Below are 23,302 nucleotides of genomic sequence, written 5' to 3'. Positions count from 1 at the left end.
CCATATAATCGGATATAATCGATCTTTGAGAAACCAACGTTTTAAAGATTCCTGAAAATAAGGAAATCGAACCTAAGTTGAACCTGAAACAGCGATTTTGGACTTTTTGGACAAAAATAAAAACGTTATTCGACTAGAACCTAAAGGCCCTAACAAATCAACTAAGGAAACTGTTGCGATATGATGACCAATAATATCGCGATACTTCAGTACCCGGAAGTGGATGGTGCTCAACACGTTTCAATTGTAATGGATGGCCAGCTGACGTAAACTTGTATCTGATATCAATAATGTTTCGATTCTACATAACAGCAAAACCATAACGTTGAATTGGATATATATATGTTACAGTATTTATAAAAGAACAAAAATACAGTCATGGAAGATGTAACGATAGAGACAGCCGAGGAGATCTTAGCCAAGCAACATCGCAAGGAGAAGAAGGACCTGCAAGGTTGGTAGCTAGATGTAGTGTTATGATTTACAATTATGTCTTTGCTAGCTAGCCACTTTTACAATGACTGTTTTAATCATTTGCAATTCAACATGTACTGGTAATCACGCTGTAGCATCCTGAGTGGGATAGATATGACATGCAGGCTGTTATGACCGTATGACTGCTGTAGGCTGTTATGACCGTATGACTGCTGTAGCATGTTGTTATGACCGTATGACTGCTGTAGGCTGTTGATATGACCGTATGACTGCTGTAGCATGTTGTTATGACCGTATGACTGCTGTAGGATGTTATTATGACCGTATGACTGCTGTAGGCTGTTGATATGACCGTATGACTGCTATAGGCTGTTATGACCGTATGACTGCTGTAGGCTGTTGTTATGGACGTATGACTGCTGTAGGCTGTTGTTATGACCGTATGACTACTGTAGAATATTGTGATATGTTAAAGGCGGACATAAACCACTCATAAATGTTTCAGCTAAAATCCAGAGCATGAAAAATGCTGTCCCCAAAAATGACAAGAAGAGGCGTAAACAGCTGACTGAGGACATTGTGAAGCTGGAGGCAGAGCTGAATCAGAAACACAACGAGGAGCTCCAACAACTGGACTCGTCAGGAGAGAAGATGGTAACTGTTGTCTACATATCAGCCATACTGATGACCAATCAAATCTGTTGTCGACATATCAGCCATACTGGGGCCTGTTGCACAAAACTAGGATAAGGGATTAAGCCAGGATATCTTGGTGATCCTGGCTCAATTGATCCGTAATCCGGTTGCACTAAAGATGGATAGGGGGCAGGAGGATATGTTATGGTATAAATTACCATGGAGATTTATTCTGTGGAGCTAGCCTGCTCCAGACCAGGCTAAATTCCAGGATCTATTTAATCTCATCCCTAATGTCAGTCAGCAGTCACCACAAATGGAAACCAATAGTTATTTCACTGCTTACTATACATTGTTATCACATATAACTAGACCCACTGTTATTTAAACGTTTGTGATCATTAATTTCAATGATTTTGGATAAAAAATGATTTTTAGATGATGTTGCTATCATTAGATAATTTACAGTTTCCCATAGACTATAAGGCTATATATAAAATGCTAGAATATTAGGGCCACAGAGGGGAAAAAAACACAAGTCATAATATTGTAACCAGTTGTTTTAAAGGAGGACAGTTGTTAAAATGACAGATGTGGGGCATTTCGTGAAATTGTACTTCTGTATGGTTTCATAAACAAAGACATGCTGATGTGCCAGAATATTAAGTATCACATTGTCATAAGTATCAAAACTGTAAAAACAATATGTAGCTTTTCTGCAGAAAGAACCAGCCTCATAAATTTATGACTTTATCCTTTTTCTTCAGTGTGGCCCTAGTACTCTGTCATATAAACAAATACACATTCCATATGAATATAAAAACACAATGTGTAACATTATGTTCCTTTATTGAATAAGGACAAAACAAAGCAGGTAAACCATCAGCTCCTTTCAAAACTGAAGTCACAGTGACTCTACAAGATGGAAAGCACAGAATCTAAGCATATTATACAAAATGATACATATACAGACCTTTGAATGTGTATAACACACCCTGCATGTCTGCACACTAAAATAAATGCAGGACAAATCCATACACATCAACTGAACAGACAAATGAATGGATGCAGTAGCCTCCCTGCAGCCTTGTATTACACACAGTATACCGCACAAACATCATAAGAGGCCAAATTCGTCAAAAAACGAACCCAAAAAAACCCAAATTCCTCTGCCACCGCAGGACATATTTAACCAAAATTGAAAGCACACATACTAACTAAAATAATTCAACACATATTGGTCCCTCAGCAGCCGACCACTGTCGTCATCAGGGAAGATTGCCGGATTGTCCCAGTCCATGGCTGGTGGCACTCTGGGGGCCCTCTCCTTCCTCAGGCAGGCCACATTGTGGAGGACAGCACAAGCCACAGTAATATCACATGCCCTAACAGGGCTGACCCTTAATTTGTGAAGGCAGTGAAAGCGTGCCTTCAGGAGGCCAAAGGTCATTTCAACTCTGGCCCTGGTCCTGGCATGGGCATGGTTGTAGGCCTGCTGTGCTTCCTGGGGGTCTGTGAAAGGTGTCAGGAGAAAAGGCTGGCAGCCATACCCCCTGTCTCCCAGCAACACACCAGAGAATTCACCTGTCAACACAAAATCTCATCATTACTACCTCATAAACACAGTGATATTCTTGACACAGCCATGATGGTTATAAATAGGGGTTGTGTGGCTTACCTTGTGATAGGCACTGATAGATTTCAGAGGCCCGAAAGATTCTGGAGTCATGGACTGAGCCAGGCCATTTTGCCACAACATTGCTGATCACACAGTCAGCATTGCAGACCATCTGAAATCATAAGATGAGGAATATTACACCAATCAATGCACATCACTGGCAATGCAGAGTGTTCGTCAATGGACAATATCAAAAAGTTATGTTCACCTGAACATTAATGCTGTGAAAGGATTTCCTATTCACAAAATCGGCCTCATGGGCACCTGAGGGGGCTTTTATCCTTATGTGTGTGCAGTCCACTGCACCAATGACATTGGGGAAACCTGTCACACAAAGTAATGAGTATCCTACTATGTGTTAACAGTTGTCCTGTAATTTGTAGATCCTCTTACCTGCAATCCTATAGAACTCCTCTTTGATGTCACAGAGTCTTCTGTGGCCAGGGAAGGAGATGAAGACATCTGCTAATGCTTTGATAGCCAGACACACACTCCTTATTGTGCGGCAAATTGTGGCCTTGTTCAGCTGTTCTGCATCCCCCACTGAGTACAGGAAGGCTCCACTAGCAAAAAAGCGCAAGGCCACACAAACCATTTGCTCCACACTCAGTGCATGGCTCCGTGCAGTGCGGTGCTTAATCCTGGGACCCAGTAGTCTGCATAGATACCTGATGCCATCTGCAGAAAACCTGTATCTTTCATATAGATGGTCATCAGGGAAGGCCAGTGGGTCCAACCGGTCCCTGAAGACCCTTTCTCACCTGAAGGGTCTCCTCAGCACAAGTGCTTCTTCATCCACCACATCTCGCACGAATGGGCATGCCATTGTCAGAGCAGAAAGGAACACACAATTTTGGGCCTTCATATAGGCTAGTGGCCACACCTGGTGCTGGGGGGGGTGGGCAAAAGAGGGCAATGCCTTATAACGATGACTTGGTTGTACTGATTGCTGGGAAAATAAAAAAAACCTTAGAAAGATGCCACCGTCCTGTGTGCTCACAATAAGAGCTCATATGTCATGGCTCACTTGACTTTACGAGAATATACCTAATTTTTATTTTGAGCTGTGTCATCTTCTTGGAGCTGGGGGAGGAAAGAAAAATAATGATTAATACATTTGTGTTACAGTTAGCATACAGTGTACATTGAAGGCATATCTCACCTCCCTCTCAAGTTTTTTTATTTCAAGGTCCAGTTTCCTAATTGTCCTCTTTTTTATTTCGAACTCCAGTGCAAGATTTTCCATCTTTTTCTTCTTGTACTGAATGTCTATGTCTGCCAGTTCTTTTTGGCACCGGAGGTGGTTGCCATACAACTTTCTGATAGCTTGTGAGCTCTGTGAACACAATACAATTAGCGCAGCTGGAATTTGGCAGGATGTGGTGTCCTTTTATTAATACGCACTATGTTGCCAGGCTGGTTTTCCCACTGTATAGCATCTGGGTCCTGTAAAAGAAATTAGATTTTTTGATTTTGATGAGGACTCCTCACCATTGTAGAGTAAATAGTACTTTCACAGTCTTAACATGATACCTCATGCCTTCTGGAATCCAGAGAGATGGTCTCCTCCTCATCATCGTCTCCATCATGTGCTGTTGCTGCTGCACTGGGGCCTTCACCCTATCACATTTAATCGGATTCATATTGAAGCTAGTAGACAAGACATGCCAGGCCTACAGTATGCCTTTGATGGAGTACTCACTGGATCAGCATCGTCTGGTGCTTGTGCTGGTGGCTCTAACAGGAACACAGTGCTGCCAGACACTGCAAGGCAATAGGTAAACCAAAGTCAGACAGTCCAAATTGATTCAATATGAATGTGGTTGTATCCCATGTAGAGATGGAAGGACATACCTTGAATGAAGCGGGTGGCATCTTGGGAGGAACCTATGCTCGTCTCTTTCCCCCCAGGGATCCCCTCTAAGACGGGCCTGCCTTTATTTAGCTCCAAGGCCATGTCCTCTGCTGGGGTAAGGTCAGCCTTTGGTGACCCACCACCCGTGCCTTGTCTGTGGGTATTCTTTTTCACTGCTAAAACAGTACAGACAATGTGTGAGCAGGCACCTTCTGGGTACAATATATGCTTGTGCTTTGTTAAATATTAGTCAGGGACCATACCATTCTGCAGAATGTTCTTGTATTTGATTGTGACCTGCTGCCATGTCCGTTTTGGCCCGTTCATGTTTAATCTACACACACACACACACACACACACACACACACACTTAATGGAGTCACACTGCAAAAAATTACTTGGTATTTTTGTCTTGTTTTCAGTAAAAATATCAAAAATTTTATCATAGCTTTATACAGTGTGATGGAGTTACTTTACACAATTTCACTCATATCTGCAGTGCATTTCAATAAAAACAATTAACCGTTTCATAATTACAGTACAACTGCATTTTTGGAGATGTGAATTAAATATTTGAATTGTAATTGTGATGTTTCAGCGGAGCGGTGAGTGTGTAATTGTGCACTACTTACGCATTCAGGCGGTCTGCAATACTTTGCCACGCTTTTTCTCTTTGCTTTATCACTGTGGCGGTGTTGCCTTTCTTCTTAATTATATCTTTTACCTCCTCGTATGCCTCCATGAGGATTTGTGCTTCCGACGGGGAAAAGTACGCGGCTCTAGTTGCCATGGTAAATCAGTTAATCTGTGATCTGTGGCGGGGTCTATTTGAGTGAGCCGTGAGCGCGCACCTATCCAGGATTGGTTTCACCTGGCTTAATGAATCCGTGTCTGCTCATCCTGGCTTGGTCTTTGTGCAACCAATTAAGCCTGGACGCACATGTTTTGGCTTCATTGAGCTCAGCTGAGTCATTTATCCCGGATGTCTTAATTCTACTTTTGTGCAACAGGCCCCTGATGACCAATCAAATCTGTTGTCTACATATCAGCCATACTGATGACCAATCAAATCTGTTGTCTACATATCAGCCATACTGATGACCAATCAAATCTGTTGTCTACATATCAGCCATACTGATGACCAATCAAATCTGTTGTCTACATATCAGCCATACTGATGAACAATCAAATCTGTTGTCTACATATCAGCCATACTGATGAACAATCAAATCTGTTGTCTACAAATCAGCCATACTGATGAACAATCAAATCTGTTGTCTACATATCAGCCATACTGATGACCAATCAAATCTGTTGTCTACATACCAGTGGTTATATACTTTAGTAGTAGGCCTTCTTGGTAACCCAAAGGTCACTGGTTTGAAATCCTGGAGCCGACAACGTGAAAAATCTCACCACCTGTGCTCACATGAATGTTTTGATGATTGTACTTAAGCTCGTTCAGAGCTAGGGGGGAAAGCTCTACAGGTCCCTGCCCCTGCTGCTTGGAATGAGCTTCAGAAGTTCCTGAAATTACAGAAGCTCGTTCCTTTAAGTTAGTTTAAAGGTTAAACACTATGATGGGAAATGAAGTGGGGGGGGGGGTCAATGTTTTGACTCCTAGTTGCACCACACTTTCCCAACCCAACTTTCTGTTCAATGTATGTTCTCTTAACTGTAGTGCTTTGTGTTTTATGTTGTGAATGTGTCTTCAGCGTTGTTTTCTGCTATTTTGGCCAGGTATCTCTTGGAAAAGAGATCGTTTATCTCAATGCGACTAACCTGATCATAAAAATAATAAGAAACTTGATCAAGGCATTTAACCCCAATTTCTCTAGGGGCGCTTGACAATGGTGACCCTGGCTGCGACTCAAAGTTATTATAGTAAACAGAAAAAATGAAACCAAAACTATTCATGAAGAAACTATTTGGTAAACTGAAATAAAAATAATTAACAAATCCGCTTGAAAACTACAACGATACTGAAAATATATCTTTGACTCAAACTAAATAAAAATCATCATGAATTATGTTGCATGTTAGAATTGTACCTGAAGTCTAGAAGAAATTCTAATGGGGTTTCAAAGGTGTTTTCAATTATAATATTTTTTTGGGGGGGAGTTTAAGGTACTTCATCTGGTGAGTTTAAGGTACTTCATCTGGTGAGTAAATAATTATGTGTCCAGAAGATGGCGATGTTTCCTAGCTTGTGCATCACTATCACTACAGGGGAAATCGGCTAAGTAGCTAAATTCTTCTTACATGTGCTACTCAAGTTAAAAAGCATTGGATTGTTGTGAACATGTATGAGAGAGTTTCCTTATACCATAATGATTTGCACTGGTCTTTTATTTATAGGCACTATTCCTTTTCAAATCAAAGTCACATTGAGATTGACATTATTAATAACCTATCCTATCACCTGACCCATCACCTGATGTCATACCGAAGACTATCTGTATACTGGCAAGAGGCAGGACTCAATACTCTAATAATGGGAATAAATGTACGCAAAGGCAGAAAGCAGGCGGGAGGAGGTGGGAGCAGGCTGTAACATTCTAGCCAATGAGAGGACAGATTTGCATGTGAACAACAGGCACAACTCCGATCAAATGTTTTTTTCTCTCGAAGATGCCGGGATGCCACGTGCGTTCACTTATATCATTACGTTCGTTACAACCTAAACATTATCAAACGTCTATTCAATCAAATAAGCCACACGTAGCAAATTATCAATTCAATTTTATGTTGTCCAAATTCATCACTCTCTTATTGACCTGCAAAATCTCCAATTCCACTGGTTAACGCTGTATTTTCGCCGGACAGATTTTTTCTGAGTGGTCAAATCTCTCTGTTCACCTCTTCCTCTCTGGTATTACTGCCCCCCCCCCCCATTTGCAAGACATTCCAAAAAAAACGAATAGAAATAAAAACTCATAATAACACAACACTATAATAACCTTGCCGTGACCCCACACCCTCCCTGATAACCTTGCCGTGACCCCACACCCTGATAACCTTGCCGTGACCCCACACCCTCCCTGATAACCTTACCGTGACCCCACACCCTGATAACCTTGCCGTGACCCCACACCCTCCCTGATAACCTTGCCGTGACCCCACACCCTCCCTGGTAACCTTGCCGTGACCCCACACCCTCCCCGATAACCTTGCTGTGACCCCAAACACTCCCTGATAACCTTGCCGTGACCCCACACCCTCCCTGATAACCTTGCCGTGACCCCACACCCTCCCTGATAACCTTGCCTTGACCCCACACCCTCCCTGATAACCTTGCTGTGACCCCACACCCTCCCTGATAACCTTGCTGTGACCCCACACCCTCCCTGATAACCTTGCCGTGACCCCACACCCTCCCTGATAACCTTGCCGTGACCCCACACCCTCCCTGATAACCTTGCCGTGACCCCACACCCTCCCTGATAACCTTGCCGTGACCCCACACCCTCCCTGATAACCTTGCCGTGACCCCACACCCTCCCTGATAACCTTGCCGTGACCCCACACCCTCCCTGATAACCTTGCTGTGACCCCACACCCTCCCTGATAACCTTGCTGTGACCCCACACCCTCCCTGATAACCTTGCTGTGACCCCACACCCTCCCTGATAACCTTGCTGTGACCCCACACCCTCCCTGATAACCTTGCTGTGACCCCACACCCTCCCTGATAACCTTGCTGTGACCCCACACCCTCCCTGATAACCTTGCTGTGACCCCACACCCTCCCTGATAACCTTGCTGTGACCCCACACCCTCCCTGATAACCTTGCTGTGACCCCACACCCTCCCTGATAACCTTGCTGTGACCCCACACCCTCCCTGATAACCTTGCTGTGACCCCACACCCTCCCTGATAACCTTGCTGTGACCCCACACCCTCCCTGATAACCTTGCTGTGACCCCACACCCTCCCTGATAACCTTGCTGTGACCCCACACCCTCCCTGATAACCTTGCTGTGACCCCACACCCTCCCTGATAACCTTGCTGTGACCCCACACCCTCCCTGATAACCTTGCCGTGACCCCACACCCTCCCTGATAACCTTGCCGTGACCCCAAACACTCCCTGATAACCTTGCCGTGACCCCACACCCTCCCTGATAACCTTGCCGTGACCCCACACCCTCCCTGATAACCTTGCCTTGACCCCACACCCTCCCTGATAACCTTGCTGTGACCCCACACCCTCCCTGATAACCTTGCCGTGACCCCACACCCTCCCTGATAACCTTGCCGTGACCCCACACCCTCCCTGATAACCTTGCCGTGACCCCACACCCTCCCTGATAACCTTGCCGTGACCCCACACCCTCCCTGATAACCTTGCCGTGACCCCACACCCTCCCTGATAACCTTGCCGTGACCCCACACCCTCCCTGATAACCTTGCCGTGACCCCACACCCTCCCTGATAACCTTGCCGTGACCCCACACCCTCCCTGATAACCTTGCCGTGACCCCACACCCTCCCTGATAACCTTGCCGTGACCCCACACCCTCCCTGATAACCTTGCTGTGACCCCACACCCTCCCTGATAACCTTGCTGTGACCCCACACCCTCCCTGATAACCTTGCTGTGACCCCACACCCTCCCTGATAACCTTGCTGTGACCCCACACCCTCCCTGATAACCTTGCTGTGACCCCACACCCTCCCTGATAACCTTGCTGTGACCCCACACCCTCCCTGATAACCTTGCTGTGACCCCACACCCTCCCTGATAACCTTGCTGTGACCCCACACCCTCCCTGATAACCTTGCTGTGACCCCACACCCTCCCTGATAACCTTGCTGTGACCCCACACCCTCCCTGATAACCTTGCTGTGACCCCACACCCTCCCTGATAACCTTGCTGTGACCCCACACCCTCCCTGATAACCTTGCTGTGACCCCACACCCTCCCTGATAACCTTGCTGTGACCCCACACCCTCCCTGATAACCTTGCTGTGACCCCACACCCTCAGGGAGTTGGGATATGTGAGGAACACATTTCCATTTCACACTTGAACAAGTGTCTTAACAGGGCAAATATAAGCACCCCCAAAATGATTCATTATAATTATAACATATTTGTGTCTGTGTGTGAATATCATGTTATTTTTTACCTGTTATTTTATTTCATGGGATCATTATTGTCATCACCGGCCACAATCTTCAGTTGTAGATAATCACACAGATAAATAACTTGTCGTGTTTTAATAACAGAAATATATATACCTCCTTCTCTAAGGTGGACAAGGTTGTGAATGGAGTAGAGTCCCTGGCTTTGGAAGGAGAGGAGGAGCAGAAAGATGCCAAACAAGGGGGAGGTCCATCCAAGGCACAGAAGAGGCGGGTGAGCTCTACAGCATTGTGCCAGTACATCTTTACGTATTACCATTCAATAAGCCCTAAACTCCTGCTGTTTTTTGTCAAATTCTCTCATTTACCAGGTGCAATAAGATGAGATTCATGTAATCCTTAATTTAGTTTCCCATTGGAGTTCAAGTCCCATGTATGTCCTCCCTGCGCTCTCTGAACCCTCCCAGGACAAGAAGGCAGCCGCGGAGAAGGAGAGAGAGCGTCGTATAGCGGAGGCTGAGGTGGAGAACCTGTCTGGGCTGCGACACCAGGAGGGACTGAAGTTGTCCCAGAAACTGGTGGAGCGCCAGCTGCAGATCAGGGAGATTTCCTCAGGTAGGACCCGCAGCGAGGTGGGGTGTAGGACCCGCGGGGGGGGGGGGGGGGTGTAGGACCCGCAGGGGGGGTGTAGGACCCTACAGGGGGGTTGTAGGACCCGCAGCGAGGTGGGGGTGTAGGACCCGCAGGGGGAGGGGGGGGGGGGGGGGGGGGGTAGGCCCCGCAGTGAGGGGGTTGGCGGTAGGACCCGCAGTGAGGGGGTTGGCGGTAGGACCCGCAGCATGGGGGGTGGCGGTAGGAACCGCAGTGAGGGGGGGAGGCGGTAGGAACCGCAGCGAGGGGGGGAGGCGTTAGAAACCGCAGTGAGGGGGTTGGCGGTAGGACCCGCAGCAGGGGGGGTGGCGGTAGGAACCGCAGTGAGGGGGGGAGGCGGTAGGAACCGCAGTGAGGGGGTTGTCGGTAGGACCCACAGTGAGGGTGGGCGGCGGTAGGACCCGCAGCGAGGGGGGGTGGCGGTAGGAACCGCGGCGAGGGGGGGTGGCGGTAGGAACCGCAGCGAGGGGGGGTGGCGGTAGGAACCGCAGCAAGGGGGGGGGGGGGGCGGTAGGAACCGCAGCGAGGGGGGGAGGCGGTAGGAACCGAAGCGAGGGGGGGGTGGCGGTAGGAACCGCAGCGAGGGGGGGAGGCGTTAGGAACCGCAGTGAGGGGGTTGGCGGTAGGACCCGCAGCAGGGGGGGTGGCGGTAGGAACCGCAGCGAGGGGGGGAGGCGTTAGGAACCGCAGTGAGGGGGTTGGCGGTAGGACCCGCAGCAGGGGGGGTGGCGGTAGGAACCGCAGTGAGGGGGGGAGGCGGTAGGAACCGCAGTGAGGGGGTTGTCGGTAGGACCCACAGTGAGGGTGTGCGGCGGTAGGACCCGCAGCGGGGGGGGTGGCGGTAGGAACCGCGGCGAGGGGGGGTGGCGGTAGGAACCGCAGCGAGGGGGGGTGGCGGTAGGAACCGCAGCAAGGGGGGGGGGGGGGCGGTAGGAACCGCAGCGAGGGGAGGTGGCGGTAGGACCCGCAGTGAGGGGGGGTGGCGGTAGGACCCGCAGTGAGGGTGGGTGGCGGTAGGACCCGCAGTGAGGGTGGGTGGCGGTAGGACCCGCAGTGAGGGTGGGTGGCGGTAGGAACCGCAGTGAGGGGGGGTGGCGGTAGGACCCGCAGTGAGGGTGGGTGGTGGTAGGAACCGCAGTGAGGGTGGGTGGCGGTAGGAACCGCAGTGAGGGGGGGGTGGCGGTAGGAACCGCAGTGAGGGGGGGAGGCGGTAGGAACCGCAGTGAGGGGGTTGGCGGTAGGACCCGCAGTGAGGGGGTTGGCGGTTGGAACCGCAGTGAGGGAGGGTGGCGGTAGGAACCGCAGCGAGGGGGGATGGCGGTAGGAACCGCAGTGAGGGGGGGAGGCGGTAGGACCCGCGGTGAGGGGGGGTGGCGGTAGGAACCGCAGTGAAGGGGTTTGGGGTAGGACCCGCAGTGAGGGGTTGGCGGTAGGACCCGCAGTGAGGGGGTTGGCGGTAGGAACCTCAGCGAGGGTGGGCGGTGGTAGGACCCGCAGTGAGGGGGGTTGGCGGTAGGAACCGCAGCGAGGGGGGGTGGCGGTAGGAACCGCAGTGAGGGTGGGCGGCGGTAGGACCCGCAGTGAGGGGGGTTGGCGGTAGGACCCGCAGTGAGGGGGTTGGCGGTAGGACCCGCAGTGAGGGTGGGCGGCGGTAGGAACCGCAGTGAGGGGGTTGGCGGTAGGACCCGCAGTGAGGGGGGGAGACGGTAGGACCCGCAGTGAGGGGGGAGGCGGTAGGACCCGCAGTGAGGGGGGGAGGCGGTAGGACCCGCAGTGAGGGGGGGAGGCGGTAGGACCCGCAGTGAGGGGGTTGGCGGTAGGAACCGCAGTGAGGGGGGGAGGCGGTAGGAACCGCAGCGAGGGGGGGAGGCGTTAGAAACCGCAGTGAGGGGGTTGGCGGTAGGACCCGCAGCAGGGGGGGTGGCGGTAGGAACCGCAGTGAGGGGGGGAGGCGGTAGGAACCGCAGTGAGGGGGTTGTCGGTAGGACCCACAGTGAGGGTGGGCGGCGGTAGGACCCGCAGCGAGGGGGGGTGGCGGTAGGAACCGCGGCGAGGGGGGGTGGCGGTAGGAACCGCAGCGAGGGGGGGTGGCGGTAGGAACCGCAGCAAGGGGGGGGGGGGGGCGGTAGGAACCGCAGCGAGGGGGGGAGGCGGTAGGAACCGAAGCGAGGGGGGGGTGGCGGTAGGAACCGCAGCGAGGGGGGGAGGCGTTAGGAACCGCAGTGAGGGGGTTGGCGGTAGGACCCGCAGCAGGGGGGGTGGCGGTAGGAACCGCAGCGAGGGGGGGAGGCGGTAGGAACCGCAGTGAGGGGGTTGTCGGTAGGACCCACAGTGAGGGTGTGCGGCGGTAGGACCCGCAGCGGGGGGGGGTGGCGGTAGGAACCGCGGCGAGGGGGGGTGGCGGTAGGAACCGCAGCGAGGGGGGGTGGCGGTAGGAACCGCAGCAAGGGGGGGGGGGGGGCGGTAGGAACCGCAGCGAGGGGGGGTGGCGGTAGGACCCGCAGTGAGGGGGGGTGGCGGTAGGACCCGCAGTGAGGGTGGGTGGCGGTAGGACCCGCAGTGAGGGTGGGTGGCGGTAGGACCCGCAGTGAGGGTGGGTGGCGGTAGGAACCGCAGTGAGGGGGGGTGGCGGTAGGACCCGCAGTGAGGGTGGGTGGTGGTAGGAACCGCAGTGAGGGTGGGTGGCGGTAGGAACCGCAGTGAGGGGGGGTGGCGGTAGGAACCGCAGTGAGGGGGGGAGGCGGTAGGAACCGCAGTGAGGGGGTTGGCGGTAGGACCCGCAGTGAGGGGGTTGGCGGTTGGAACCGCAGTGAGGGAGGGTGGCGGTAGGAACCGCAGCGAGGGGGGATGGCGGTAGGAACCGCAGTGAGGGGGGGAGGCGGTAGGACCCGCGGTGAGGGGGGGTGGCGGTAGGAACCGCAGTGAAGGGGTTTGGGGTAGGACCCGCAGTGAGGGGTTGGCGGTAGGACCCGCAGTGAGGGGGTTGGCGGTAGGAACCTCAGCGAGGGTGGGCGGTGGTAGGACCCGCAGTGAGGGGGGTTGGCGGTAGGAACCGCAGCGAGGGGGGGTGGCGGTAGGAACCGCAGTGAGGGTGGGCGGCGGTAGGACCCGCAGTGAGGGGGGTTGGCGGTAGGACCCGCAGTGAGGGGGTTGGCGGTAGGACCCGCAGTGAGGGTGGGCGGCGGTAGGAACCGCAGTGAGGGGGTTGGCGGTAGGACCCGCAGTGAGGGGGGGAGACGGTAGGACCCGCAGTGAGGGGGGAGGCGGTAGGACCCGCAGTGAGGGGGGGAGGCGGTAGGACCCGCAGTGAGGGGGGGAGGCGGTAGGACCCGCAGTGAGGGGGTTGGCGGTAGGAACCGCAGTGAGGGGGTTGGCGGTAGGACCCGCAGTGAGGGTGGGCGGCGGTAGGAACCGCAGTGAGGGGGTTGGCGGTAGGACCCGCAGTGAGGGTGGGCGGCGGTAGGACCCGCAGCGAGGGGGGGTGGCGGTAGGAACCGCAGTGAGGGGGTTGGCGGTAGGAACCGCAGTGAGGGGGTTGGAGGTAGGACCCGCAGTGAGGGGGTTGGCGGTAGGAACCGCAGTGAGGGGGGGAGACGGTAGGACCCGCAGTGAGGGGGTTGGCGGTAGGAACCGCAGTGAGGGGGGGAGACGGTAGGACCCGCAGTGAGGGGGGAGGCGGTAGGACCCGCAGTGAGGGGGGGAGGCGGTAGGACCCGCAGTGAGGGGGGGAGGCGGTAGGACCCGCAGTGAGGGGGTTGGCGGTAGGAACCGCAGTGAGGGGGTTGGCGGTAGGACCCGCAGTGAGGGGGGGAGGTGGTAGGAACCGCAGTGAGGGGGTTGGCGGTAGGAATCGCAGTGAGGGGGTTGGCAGTAGGACCCGCAGTGAGGGGGAGGGGGGGTGGCCTGGCGGTTAGAGAATCAGGCCAGCAAATGGAGGGTTGTTTCAAATGAGCAAGGCACTTTCTTAGGGACGTGTGTGTCTCGGCGGGGGTGGGGGGGGGGGGGGGGTTCGGGTCTTGAGCATAAAGACTCCATTTCATTCCCTGCAAGTTAATGCTAAGGAAACCCTCCCTCAGATGGTCACTGTATGTACCGCGCTGTGGAGGACCAGTTGGGGCAGCATGGCTTAGGTCTGACCCTGAAGGACCTCCGGGCCCAAACCGCTCAGCACATGAGGAGCCACACAGACGGAACCGCAGTGAGGGGGGGTGGCGGTAGGAACCGCAGTGAGGGGGGGAGGCGGTAGGAACCGCAGTGAGGGGGTTGGCGGTAGGACCCGCAGTGAGGGGGTTGGCGGTTGGAACCGCAGTGAGGGAGGGTGGCGGTAGGAACCGCAGCGAGGGGGGATGGCGGTAGGAACCGCAGTGAGGGGGGGAGGCGGTAGGACCCACGGTGAGGGGGGGTGGCGGTAGGAACCGCAGTGAAGGGGTTTGGGGTAGGACCCGCAGTGAGGGGTTGGCGGTAGGACCCGCAGTGAGGGGGTTGGCGGTAGGAACCTCAGCGAGGGTGGGCGGTGGTAGGACCCGCAGTGAGGGGGGTTGGCGGTAGGAACCGCAGCGAGGGGGGGTGGCGGTAGGAACCGCAGTGAGGGTGGGCGGCGGTAGGACCCGCAGTGAGGGGGGTTGGCGGTAGGACCCGCAGTGAGGGGGTTGGCGGTAGGACCCGCAGTGAGGGTGGGCGGCGGTAGGAGCCGCAGTGAGGGGGTTGGCGGTAGGACCCGCAGTGAGGGTGGGCGGCGGTAGGACCCGCAGCGAGGGGGGGTGGCGGTAGGAACCGCAGTGAGGGGGTTGGCGGTAGGAACCGCAGTGAGGGGGTTGGAGGTAGGACCCGCAGTGAGGGGGTTGGCGGTAGGAACCGCAGTGAGGGGGGGAGACGGTAGGACCCGCAGTGAGGGGGTTGGCGGTAGGAACCGCAGTGAGGGGGGGAGACGGTAGGACCCGCAGTGAGGGGGGAGGCGGTAGGACCCGCAGTGAGGGGGGGAGGCGGTAGGACCCGCAGTGAGGGGGGGAGGCGGTAGGACCCGCAGTGAGGGGGTTGGCGGTAGGAACCGCAGTGAGGGGGTTGGCGGTAGGACCCGCAGTGAGGGGGGGAGGTGGTAGGAACCGCAGTGAGGGGGTTGGCGGTAGGAATCGCAGTGAGGGGGTTGGCAGTAGGACCCGCAGTGAGGGGGAGGGGGGGTGGCCTGGCGGTTAGAGAATCAGGCCAGCAAATGGAGGGTTGTTTCAAATGAGCAAGGCACTTTCTTAGGGACGTGTGTGTCTCGGCGGGGGTGGGGGGGGGGGGGGGGGGTTCGGGTCTTGAGCATAAAGACTCCATTTCATTCCCTGCAAGTTAATGCTAAGGAAACCCTCCCTCAGATGGTCACTGTATGTACCGCGCTGTGGAGGACCAGTTGGGGCAGCATGGCTTAGGTCTGACCCTGAAGGACCTCCGGGCCCAAACCGCTCAGCACATGAGGAGCCACACAGACGACTTCCTTCCCTTCCTCACCAACACCAACACAGGGGACATGTACACGCCTGGTGAGGACGAACTGTTCTGTTCACTACGGGGACGGTTTAGTTAGACATTAAAGGGGGGTTTCCTCAGACACAGAATAAGCCTGGTCGAGAACTAAAAAAAAACACGATCAGGGGCGAGAACCTTTTATTGAAATAGCTTTTCAGTTCAGGACATAACTTAATGTGAGTCTAGAAAACCGTCTCTGTGTTTGATGTTGATGAGGTTTTGAATGGGTGATTCCTCACCAAACTAGAAAATTAAATATATGCTTTTCATGAAATGTAATCCGGCAAAAGCATTATTTTGGAGGAAGGATTCTTTTTTGACATTTTGTATCTTAAAGCATAATCGAGAAATAATTCACTGACGTTGTATTTGGTGCATTTTTGGCCTGACCCAGGCTATAATGCTTCATCTATAGATGCTACAAAGCAACTAACCTAGTGGTTAGAGTGTAGAGGCGGCAGGGTAGCCTAGTGGTTAGAGTGTAGAGGCGGCAGGGTAGCCTAGTGGTTAGAGCGTTGGACTAGTAACCGGAAGGTTGCAAGTTCAAATCCCTCAGCTGTCGTTCTGCCCCTGTTAACCCACTGTTCCTAGACCAGTTAACCCACTGTTCCTAGGCCGTCATTGTAAATAAGAATTTGTTCTTAACTGACTTGCCTAGTTAAATAAAGGTTAAATAAATAAAATGAAGCTTTTTACCACTTGCTCTGTAATATGATTAGTATCAATAACAACTTTTCTTACATAAATATATTCAGCATCACTTGTGGTCCCTCTGCTGAGTCACTCCAGTGTGTGATCACTACCTCTGTGTGTTTCCAGATGAGTCACTCCAGTGTGTGATCACTACCTCTGTGTGTTTCCAGATGAGTCACTCCAGTGTGTGATCACTACCTCTGTGTGTTTCCAGATGAGTCACTCCAGTGTGTGATCACTACCTCTGTGTGTTTCCAGATGAGTCACTCCAGTGTGTGATCACTACCTCTGTGTGTTTCCAGATGAGTCACTCCAGTGTGTGATCACTACCTCTGTGTGTTTCCAGATGAGTCACTCCAGTGTGTGATCACTACCTCTGTGTGTTTCCAGATGAGTCACTCCAGTGTGTGATCACTACCTCTGTGTGTTTCCAGATGAGTCACTCCAGTGTGTGATCATCACTACCTCTGTGTGTTTCCAGATGAGTCACTCCAGTGTGTGATCACTACCTCTGTGTGTTTCCAGATGAGTCACTCCAGTGTGTGATCACTACCTCTGTGTGTTTCCAGATGTGTCACTCCAGTGTGTGATCACTACCTCTGTGTGTTTCCAGATGAGTCACTCCAGTGTGTGATCACTACCTCTGTGTGTTTCCAGATGTGTCACTCCAGTGTGTGATCATCACTACCTCTGTGTGTTTCCAGATGTGTCACTCCAGTGTGTGATCACTACCTCTGTGTGTTTCCAGATGAGTCACTCCAGTGTGTGATCACTACCTCTGTGTGTTTCCAGATGAGTCACTCCAGTGTGTGATCACTACCTCTGTGTGTTTCCAGATGAGTCACTCCAGTGTATGATCATCACTACCTCTGTGTGTTTCCAGATGAGTCACTCCAGTGTGTGATCACTACCTCTGTGTGTTTCCAGATGAGTCACTCCAGTGTGTGATCATCACTACCTCTGTGTGTTTCCAGATGTGTCACTCCAGTGTGTGATCATCACTACCTCTGTGTGTTTCCAGATGAGTCACTCCAGTGTGTGATCACTACCTCTGTGTGTTTCCAGATGAGTCACTCCAGTGTGTGATCACTACCTCTGTGTGTTTCCAGATGAGTCACTCCAGTGTGTGATCATCACTACCTCTGTGTGTTTCCAGATGAGTCACTCCAGTGTGTGATCACTACCTCTGTGTGTTTCCAGATGAGTCACTCCAGTGTGTGATCACTACCTCTGTGTGTTTCCAGATGTGTCACTCCAGTGTGTGATCACTACCTCTGTGTGTTTCCAGATGAGTCACTCCAGTGTGTGATCACTACCTCTGTGTGTTTCCAGATGAGTCACTCCAGTGTGTGATCACTACCTCTGTGTGTTTCCAGATGAGTCACTCCAGTGTGTGATCATCACTACCTCTGTGTGTTTCCAGATGAGTCACTCCAGTGTGTGATCACTACCTCTGTGTGTTTCCAGATGAGTCACTCCAGTGTGTGATCACTACCTCTGTGTGTTTCCAGATGTGTCACTCCAGTGTGTGATCACTACCTCTGTGTGTTTCCAGATGAGTCACTCCAGTGTGTGATCACTACCTCTGTGTGTTTCCAGATGAGTCACTCCAGTGTGTGATCACTACCTCTGTGTGTTTCCAGATGAGTCACTCCAGTGTGTGATCACTACCTCTGTGTGTTTCCAGATGAGTCACTCCAGTGTGTGATCACTACCTCTGTGTGTTTCCAGATGAGTCACTCCAGTGTGTGATCACTACCTCTGTGTGTTTCCAGATGAGTCACTCCAGTGTGTGATCACTACCTCTGTGTGTTTCCAGATGAGTCACTCCAGTGTGTGATCACTACCTCTGTGTGTTTCCAGATGTGTCACTCCAGTGTGTGATCACTACCTCTGTGTGTTTCCAGATGAGTCACTCCAGTGTGTGATCACTACCTCTGTGTGTTTCCAGATGAGTCACTCCAGTGTGTGATCACTACCTCTGTGTGTTTCCAGATGAGTCACTCCAGTGTGTGATCACTACCTCTGTGTGTTTCCAGATGAGTCACTCCAGTGTGTGATCACTACCTCTGTGTGTTTCCAGATGAGTCACTCCAGTGTGTGATCACTACCTCTGTGTGTTTCCAGATGTGTCACTCCAGTGTGTGATCACTACCTCTGTGTGTTTCCAGATGAGTTTGACAAGTATTGCAGTGATGTGGCAGACACGGCCGCCTGGGGTGGACAACTAGAGGTACTTTAAAAAAAACGTATTTCAACTTTATTTAACTATGGCGAGTTAATCCAGTCAATCACTTGATCAATTAGTTTTTTTATCAAAGGACCCAACAGAGCACCTTGTGTCATAAACGGTTTTATAATGATTTATACATGATCTATAAACTGTAAATTTACCTTTACAAACTACTTATAGTCAGCGTACCTTACTGTAAAATGGTACCAAAATGGGGTCAAATATACTCTGTGATTCATGTGTGCTGTTACTTTGTTTCCTAACAGCTGAGAGCTCTGACACAGGTCCTTCAACGGCCAATAGAAGTGCTCCAAGCTGATTCCCCAGCTATAATGATTGGAGAGGAGTTTGACAAGTCACCCATCACCCTTATGTTAGTACCATGTTAGTTAACCTCCATTCTGTTAGCACCATGTCAGTTAACCTCCATTCTGTTAGTACCATGTCAGTTAACCTCCATTCTGTTCTGTTAGTACCATGTCAGTTAACCTCCATTCTGAAAAACAAATGATTCAAATGATGGATTGTGCCTTTAATTGTTTGCGATTTGTGTTTCAGTTACATGCGTCATGCGTACAGACTGGGAGAACACTACAACTCAGTGGAACGTCTGAAAGACCCTGCTACTCAAGAGGAGACCTGAGGATCTCATTCAGTTCCGTTATAAAGAATGATAAAGTCAACTACACCGAATGAAAATGTAAACACAACGTGTAAAGTGTTGGTTTCATGAGCTGAAATAAAAGATCCCAGAAATGTTCCATACGCACAAAAAGCTTATTTCTCTCAAATTTTGTGCACAAATTTGTTTACATCCCTGTTAGTGAGCTCCTTTCCCAAGATAATCCATCCACCTGACACGTGTGGCATATCGAAAAAAGCTGCTTATACAGCATGGCCAGTACACAGGTGCACCTTGTGCTGGGGACAATAAAAGGCCACTCTAAAACGTGCAGTTTTGTCACACAACACAATGCCACAGATGTCTCAAGTTTTGCGGGAGTGTGCAGTTGGCATGGTAACTGCAGGAATGTCCACCGGAGCCGTTGCCAGAGAAGTGAATGTTAACTTCTCTACCATAAGCCGCCTCCATTTTAGAGAATTTGGAAGTACGTCCAACCGGCCTCGCAACCTTCAAACCACGTGCATGGCGTTTTGTGGTCGAGCAGTTTGCTGATGTCAACGTTGTGAACCGAGTGCCCCATGGTGGTGGTGGGGTTAGGCTAATGGGTAGGCATAAGCTACGGACAACTAACACAATTTCATTTTATGGATAGCAATTTGAATGCACATACCGGGCGGGACGAGATCCTGAGGCCCATTTTTTTTTTTTTTTTTAGGTATCTGTGACCAACAGATGCATATCTGTATTCCCGGTCTTGTGAAATCCATAGATTAGGACCTAATGAATTAATTTCAATTGATCGATTTCCTCATATGACCTGTAACGCCGTAAAATCAAGGACACTGTTGCATGTTGCGTTTTAGATTTTTGTTCGGTTTATCTATTTATTTATCGGTGTTATCAGATTTACAGGTTTACTGTCTAAATGAAGGGTTTGCCATCCATGGAATTTGATGAGAGAGGCAGAGGAGACTGAAAATAATTCCACCTAACTCTGTGGCGACTGAGAGAGTCGTTTGCCATCACAGTGAGCTGAGGAAGAATTGGAAGTAGCTTTTCCTTCATCGGATCTTGTGAATACTCCTGAAATCACCACGGAAATGTTATGTATTAAATATCGCTTTTTGGTGGTGTGATGTGCTGTTATTTCCTGTGACTGCAATATCAAAGGCCGATTGTCTTGTGTGTTGTGAATGCTGATGGACAATACAATTATCAAAATGGTTTTCAACTTAGTTTCATTTCCACTGGAAAGACATAAATGTAATTTTAAAAAAAATAAACCAGAACATATTGTCATGTTGAATGTCCAATGTGCCAATTTGAGGCATTTTATTTCCCATTGATCGGGACACATTCAGAGGTTTAGCTCTTATAGCAGCTAGAATGGTTCTGAAGTTCAGACGAAACCAGAAGTAAACAGAAAAATAATATCCTAAAATAAAAACTGATTTCCAGCAGTGTCATCAAGCGTCTTGTTTCCATGGGAACCTGCCTCCCTTTGTGGGAGTTTTTTTTTTTGTATCCTGTGTACCAAATCATGGCTAACCATCTGGTTATCAGACCTTTGAAAGCTAATTCCCAAATTGGTTCCAAGATTAACGCAGTACACTGACTGTATAAAACGTTATGAACACCTGCTCTTTCCATGACATAGACTGACCAGGTGAATCCAGGTGAAAGCTATGATCCCTTATTTGATGTCACTTGTTAAATCCACTTCAAATCAGAACACCTTAAATAGCCATCACTATCAGCTACCACCCGGTTACTCAACCCTGCACCTTAGAGGCTTCTTCCCTATGTGCATAGACATGGAACCACTGGCCACATTAATAATGGAACACTGGTCCCTTTAATAATGGAACACTGGTCCCTTTAATAATGGAACACTGGTCCCTTTAATAATGGAACACTGGTCACTTTAATAATAGAACACTGGTCACTTTAATAATAGAACACTGGTCACTTTAATAATGGAACACTGGTCACTTTAATAATGGAACACTGGTCCCTTTAATAATGGAACACTGGTCCCTTTAATAATGGAACACTGGTCACTTTAATAATGGAACACTGGTCACTTTAATAATGGAACACTGGTCACTTTAATAATAGAACACTGGTCACTTTAATAATGGAACACTGGTCACTTTAATAATGGAACACTGGTCACTTTAATAATGGAACACTGGTCCCTTTAATAATGGAACACTGGTCCCTTTAATAATGGAACACTGGTCACTTTAATAATGGAACACTGGTCACTTTAATAATAGAACACTGGTCACTTTAATAATGGAACACTGGTCACTTTAATAATGGAACACTGGTCACTTTAATAATGGAACACTGGTCCCTTTAATAATGGAACACTGGTCACTTTAATAATGGAACACTGGTCACTTTAATAATAGAACACTGGTCACTTTAATAATGGAACACTGGTCACTTTAATAATGGAACACTGGTCACTTTAATAATGGAACACTGGTCACTTTAATAATGGAACACTGGTCACTTTAATAATAGAACACTGGTCACTTTAATAATGGAACACTGGTCACTTTAATAATGGAACACTGGTCACTTTAATAATGTTTACATACTGCTTTACCCATCTCATATGCACAGCGCCTTTGGAAAATATTGGATCGGGTTCAAGTCCGGGTTCTGGCTGGGCCACTGAAGGACAGTCATAGACTGTGCCCCCAGGAGGGAAAGAGGTTGGGCCATCCTAGAAATGTTTTAGAGTATTATAATATATACCATTTAGCAGATGCTTATATCCAAAGCTACTTAGTCACGTGTGCATTCATTTATATATATATATATATATACAGTGGGGAGAACAAGTATTTGATACACTGCTGATTTTGCAGGTTTTCCCACTTACAAAGCATGTAGAGGTCTGTAATTTTTATCATAGGAACACTTCAACTGTGAGAGACGGAATCTAAAACATAAATCCAGAAAATCTCACTGTATGATTTTTAAGTAATTAATTTGCATTGAATTCGGTATCATTGAAAGCGAAGACCGACAATCGCCGAAACATCTATTCTATGACGACATGAATGAATGTCACTCTGAACTACCCATTCTAACCATGAGAGAGAGACTCCAACAGAAACTAACTTTTCAACAGAGACCCCGACGACACACTGAACGTAAATATATATTGATTGCAATTGTTCCCGAATGAGTGAGCGTTCATGTGCAAAGGATTAGCATTTCAATTGTTATTATCAACTGTGTGTCGTCTTATCTCAGTCGACCACCACTTCCCTTTTGTAGACCAAGCCGCGATGCCGGTTTATCCCACTAGGGAAACTCCCTCATCATTTCCTTGTAACCATCTACTGTTTGTTTATGCATTTCTGTGAATGACTTAGTAAATAAATGATTTAAGACAGTTGATGTATGGATGACTCATACTGAAGACTGGGTTCATGCAGATGTTCTTTCAATCCAATATTTATTACATGCATGTCCACCAGGTGGCAGCAGAGGACCACAGTAAGAGACCAGACTCCTGACACAATATCATAAGGCCAAAACAATGAGCTAGGTTGGCCAGAGAGCTAGGTTGGATGGAGAGCTAGGTTAGTCAGAGAGCTAAGTTGGACAGAGAGCTAGGTTAGCCAAAGAGCTAGGTTGGATAGAGAGCTAAATTGGACAGAGAGCTAGGTTAGTCAGAGAGCTAGGTTGGATAGAGAGCTAGGTTGGCCAGAGAGCTAGGTTGGATGGAGAGCTAGGTTAGTCAGAGAGCTAAGTTGGACAGAGAGCTAGGTTAGTCAGAGAGCTAGGTTAGATAGAGAGCTAAGTTGGACAGAGAGCTAGGTTAGCCAAAGAGCTAGGTTGGATAGAGAGCTAGGTTGGACAGAGAGCTAGGTTACT

The 23,302-nt window shown here is 50.0% G+C and overlaps 1 protein-coding gene across 2 annotated transcripts; it reads left to right on the top strand.

Moving 5' to 3' along the window:
* The first annotated feature begins 189 nt into the window (after positions 1-189).
* On the top strand, positions 190-19,552 carry otud6b (OTU deubiquitinase 6B). Of its 2 annotated transcripts, XM_036970803.1 has the most exons (9): positions 190-454; positions 941-1,089; positions 9,862-9,966; positions 10,160-10,307; positions 14,420-14,514; positions 15,796-15,865; positions 18,716-18,777; positions 19,044-19,150; positions 19,336-19,552. In XM_036970803.1, the coding sequence occupies exons 1-9, from the start codon at positions 379-381 to the stop codon at positions 19,418-19,420; spliced, it is 897 nt and encodes a 298-aa protein (XP_036826698.1). In that variant the 5' UTR covers positions 190-378; the 3' UTR covers positions 19,421-19,552. The 2 variants fall into 2 exon arrangements, with proteins under 2 accessions (XP_036826698.1, XP_036826699.1); XM_036970804.1 differs by lacking the exon at positions 14,420-14,514 and having other exon boundaries at positions 15,701-15,865.
* Positions 19,553-23,302: the final 3,750 nt, after the last annotated feature.

This window comes from Oncorhynchus mykiss, chromosome 32 (assembly GCF_013265735.2).
Source record: "Oncorhynchus mykiss isolate Arlee chromosome 32, USDA_OmykA_1.1, whole genome shotgun sequence".
NCBI classification, from domain to species: Eukaryota; Metazoa; Chordata; class Actinopteri; order Salmoniformes; family Salmonidae; genus Oncorhynchus; species Oncorhynchus mykiss.
Note: the sequence above shows the minus strand (reverse complement) of the source record. Positions and strands in the feature narration are given on the sequence as shown.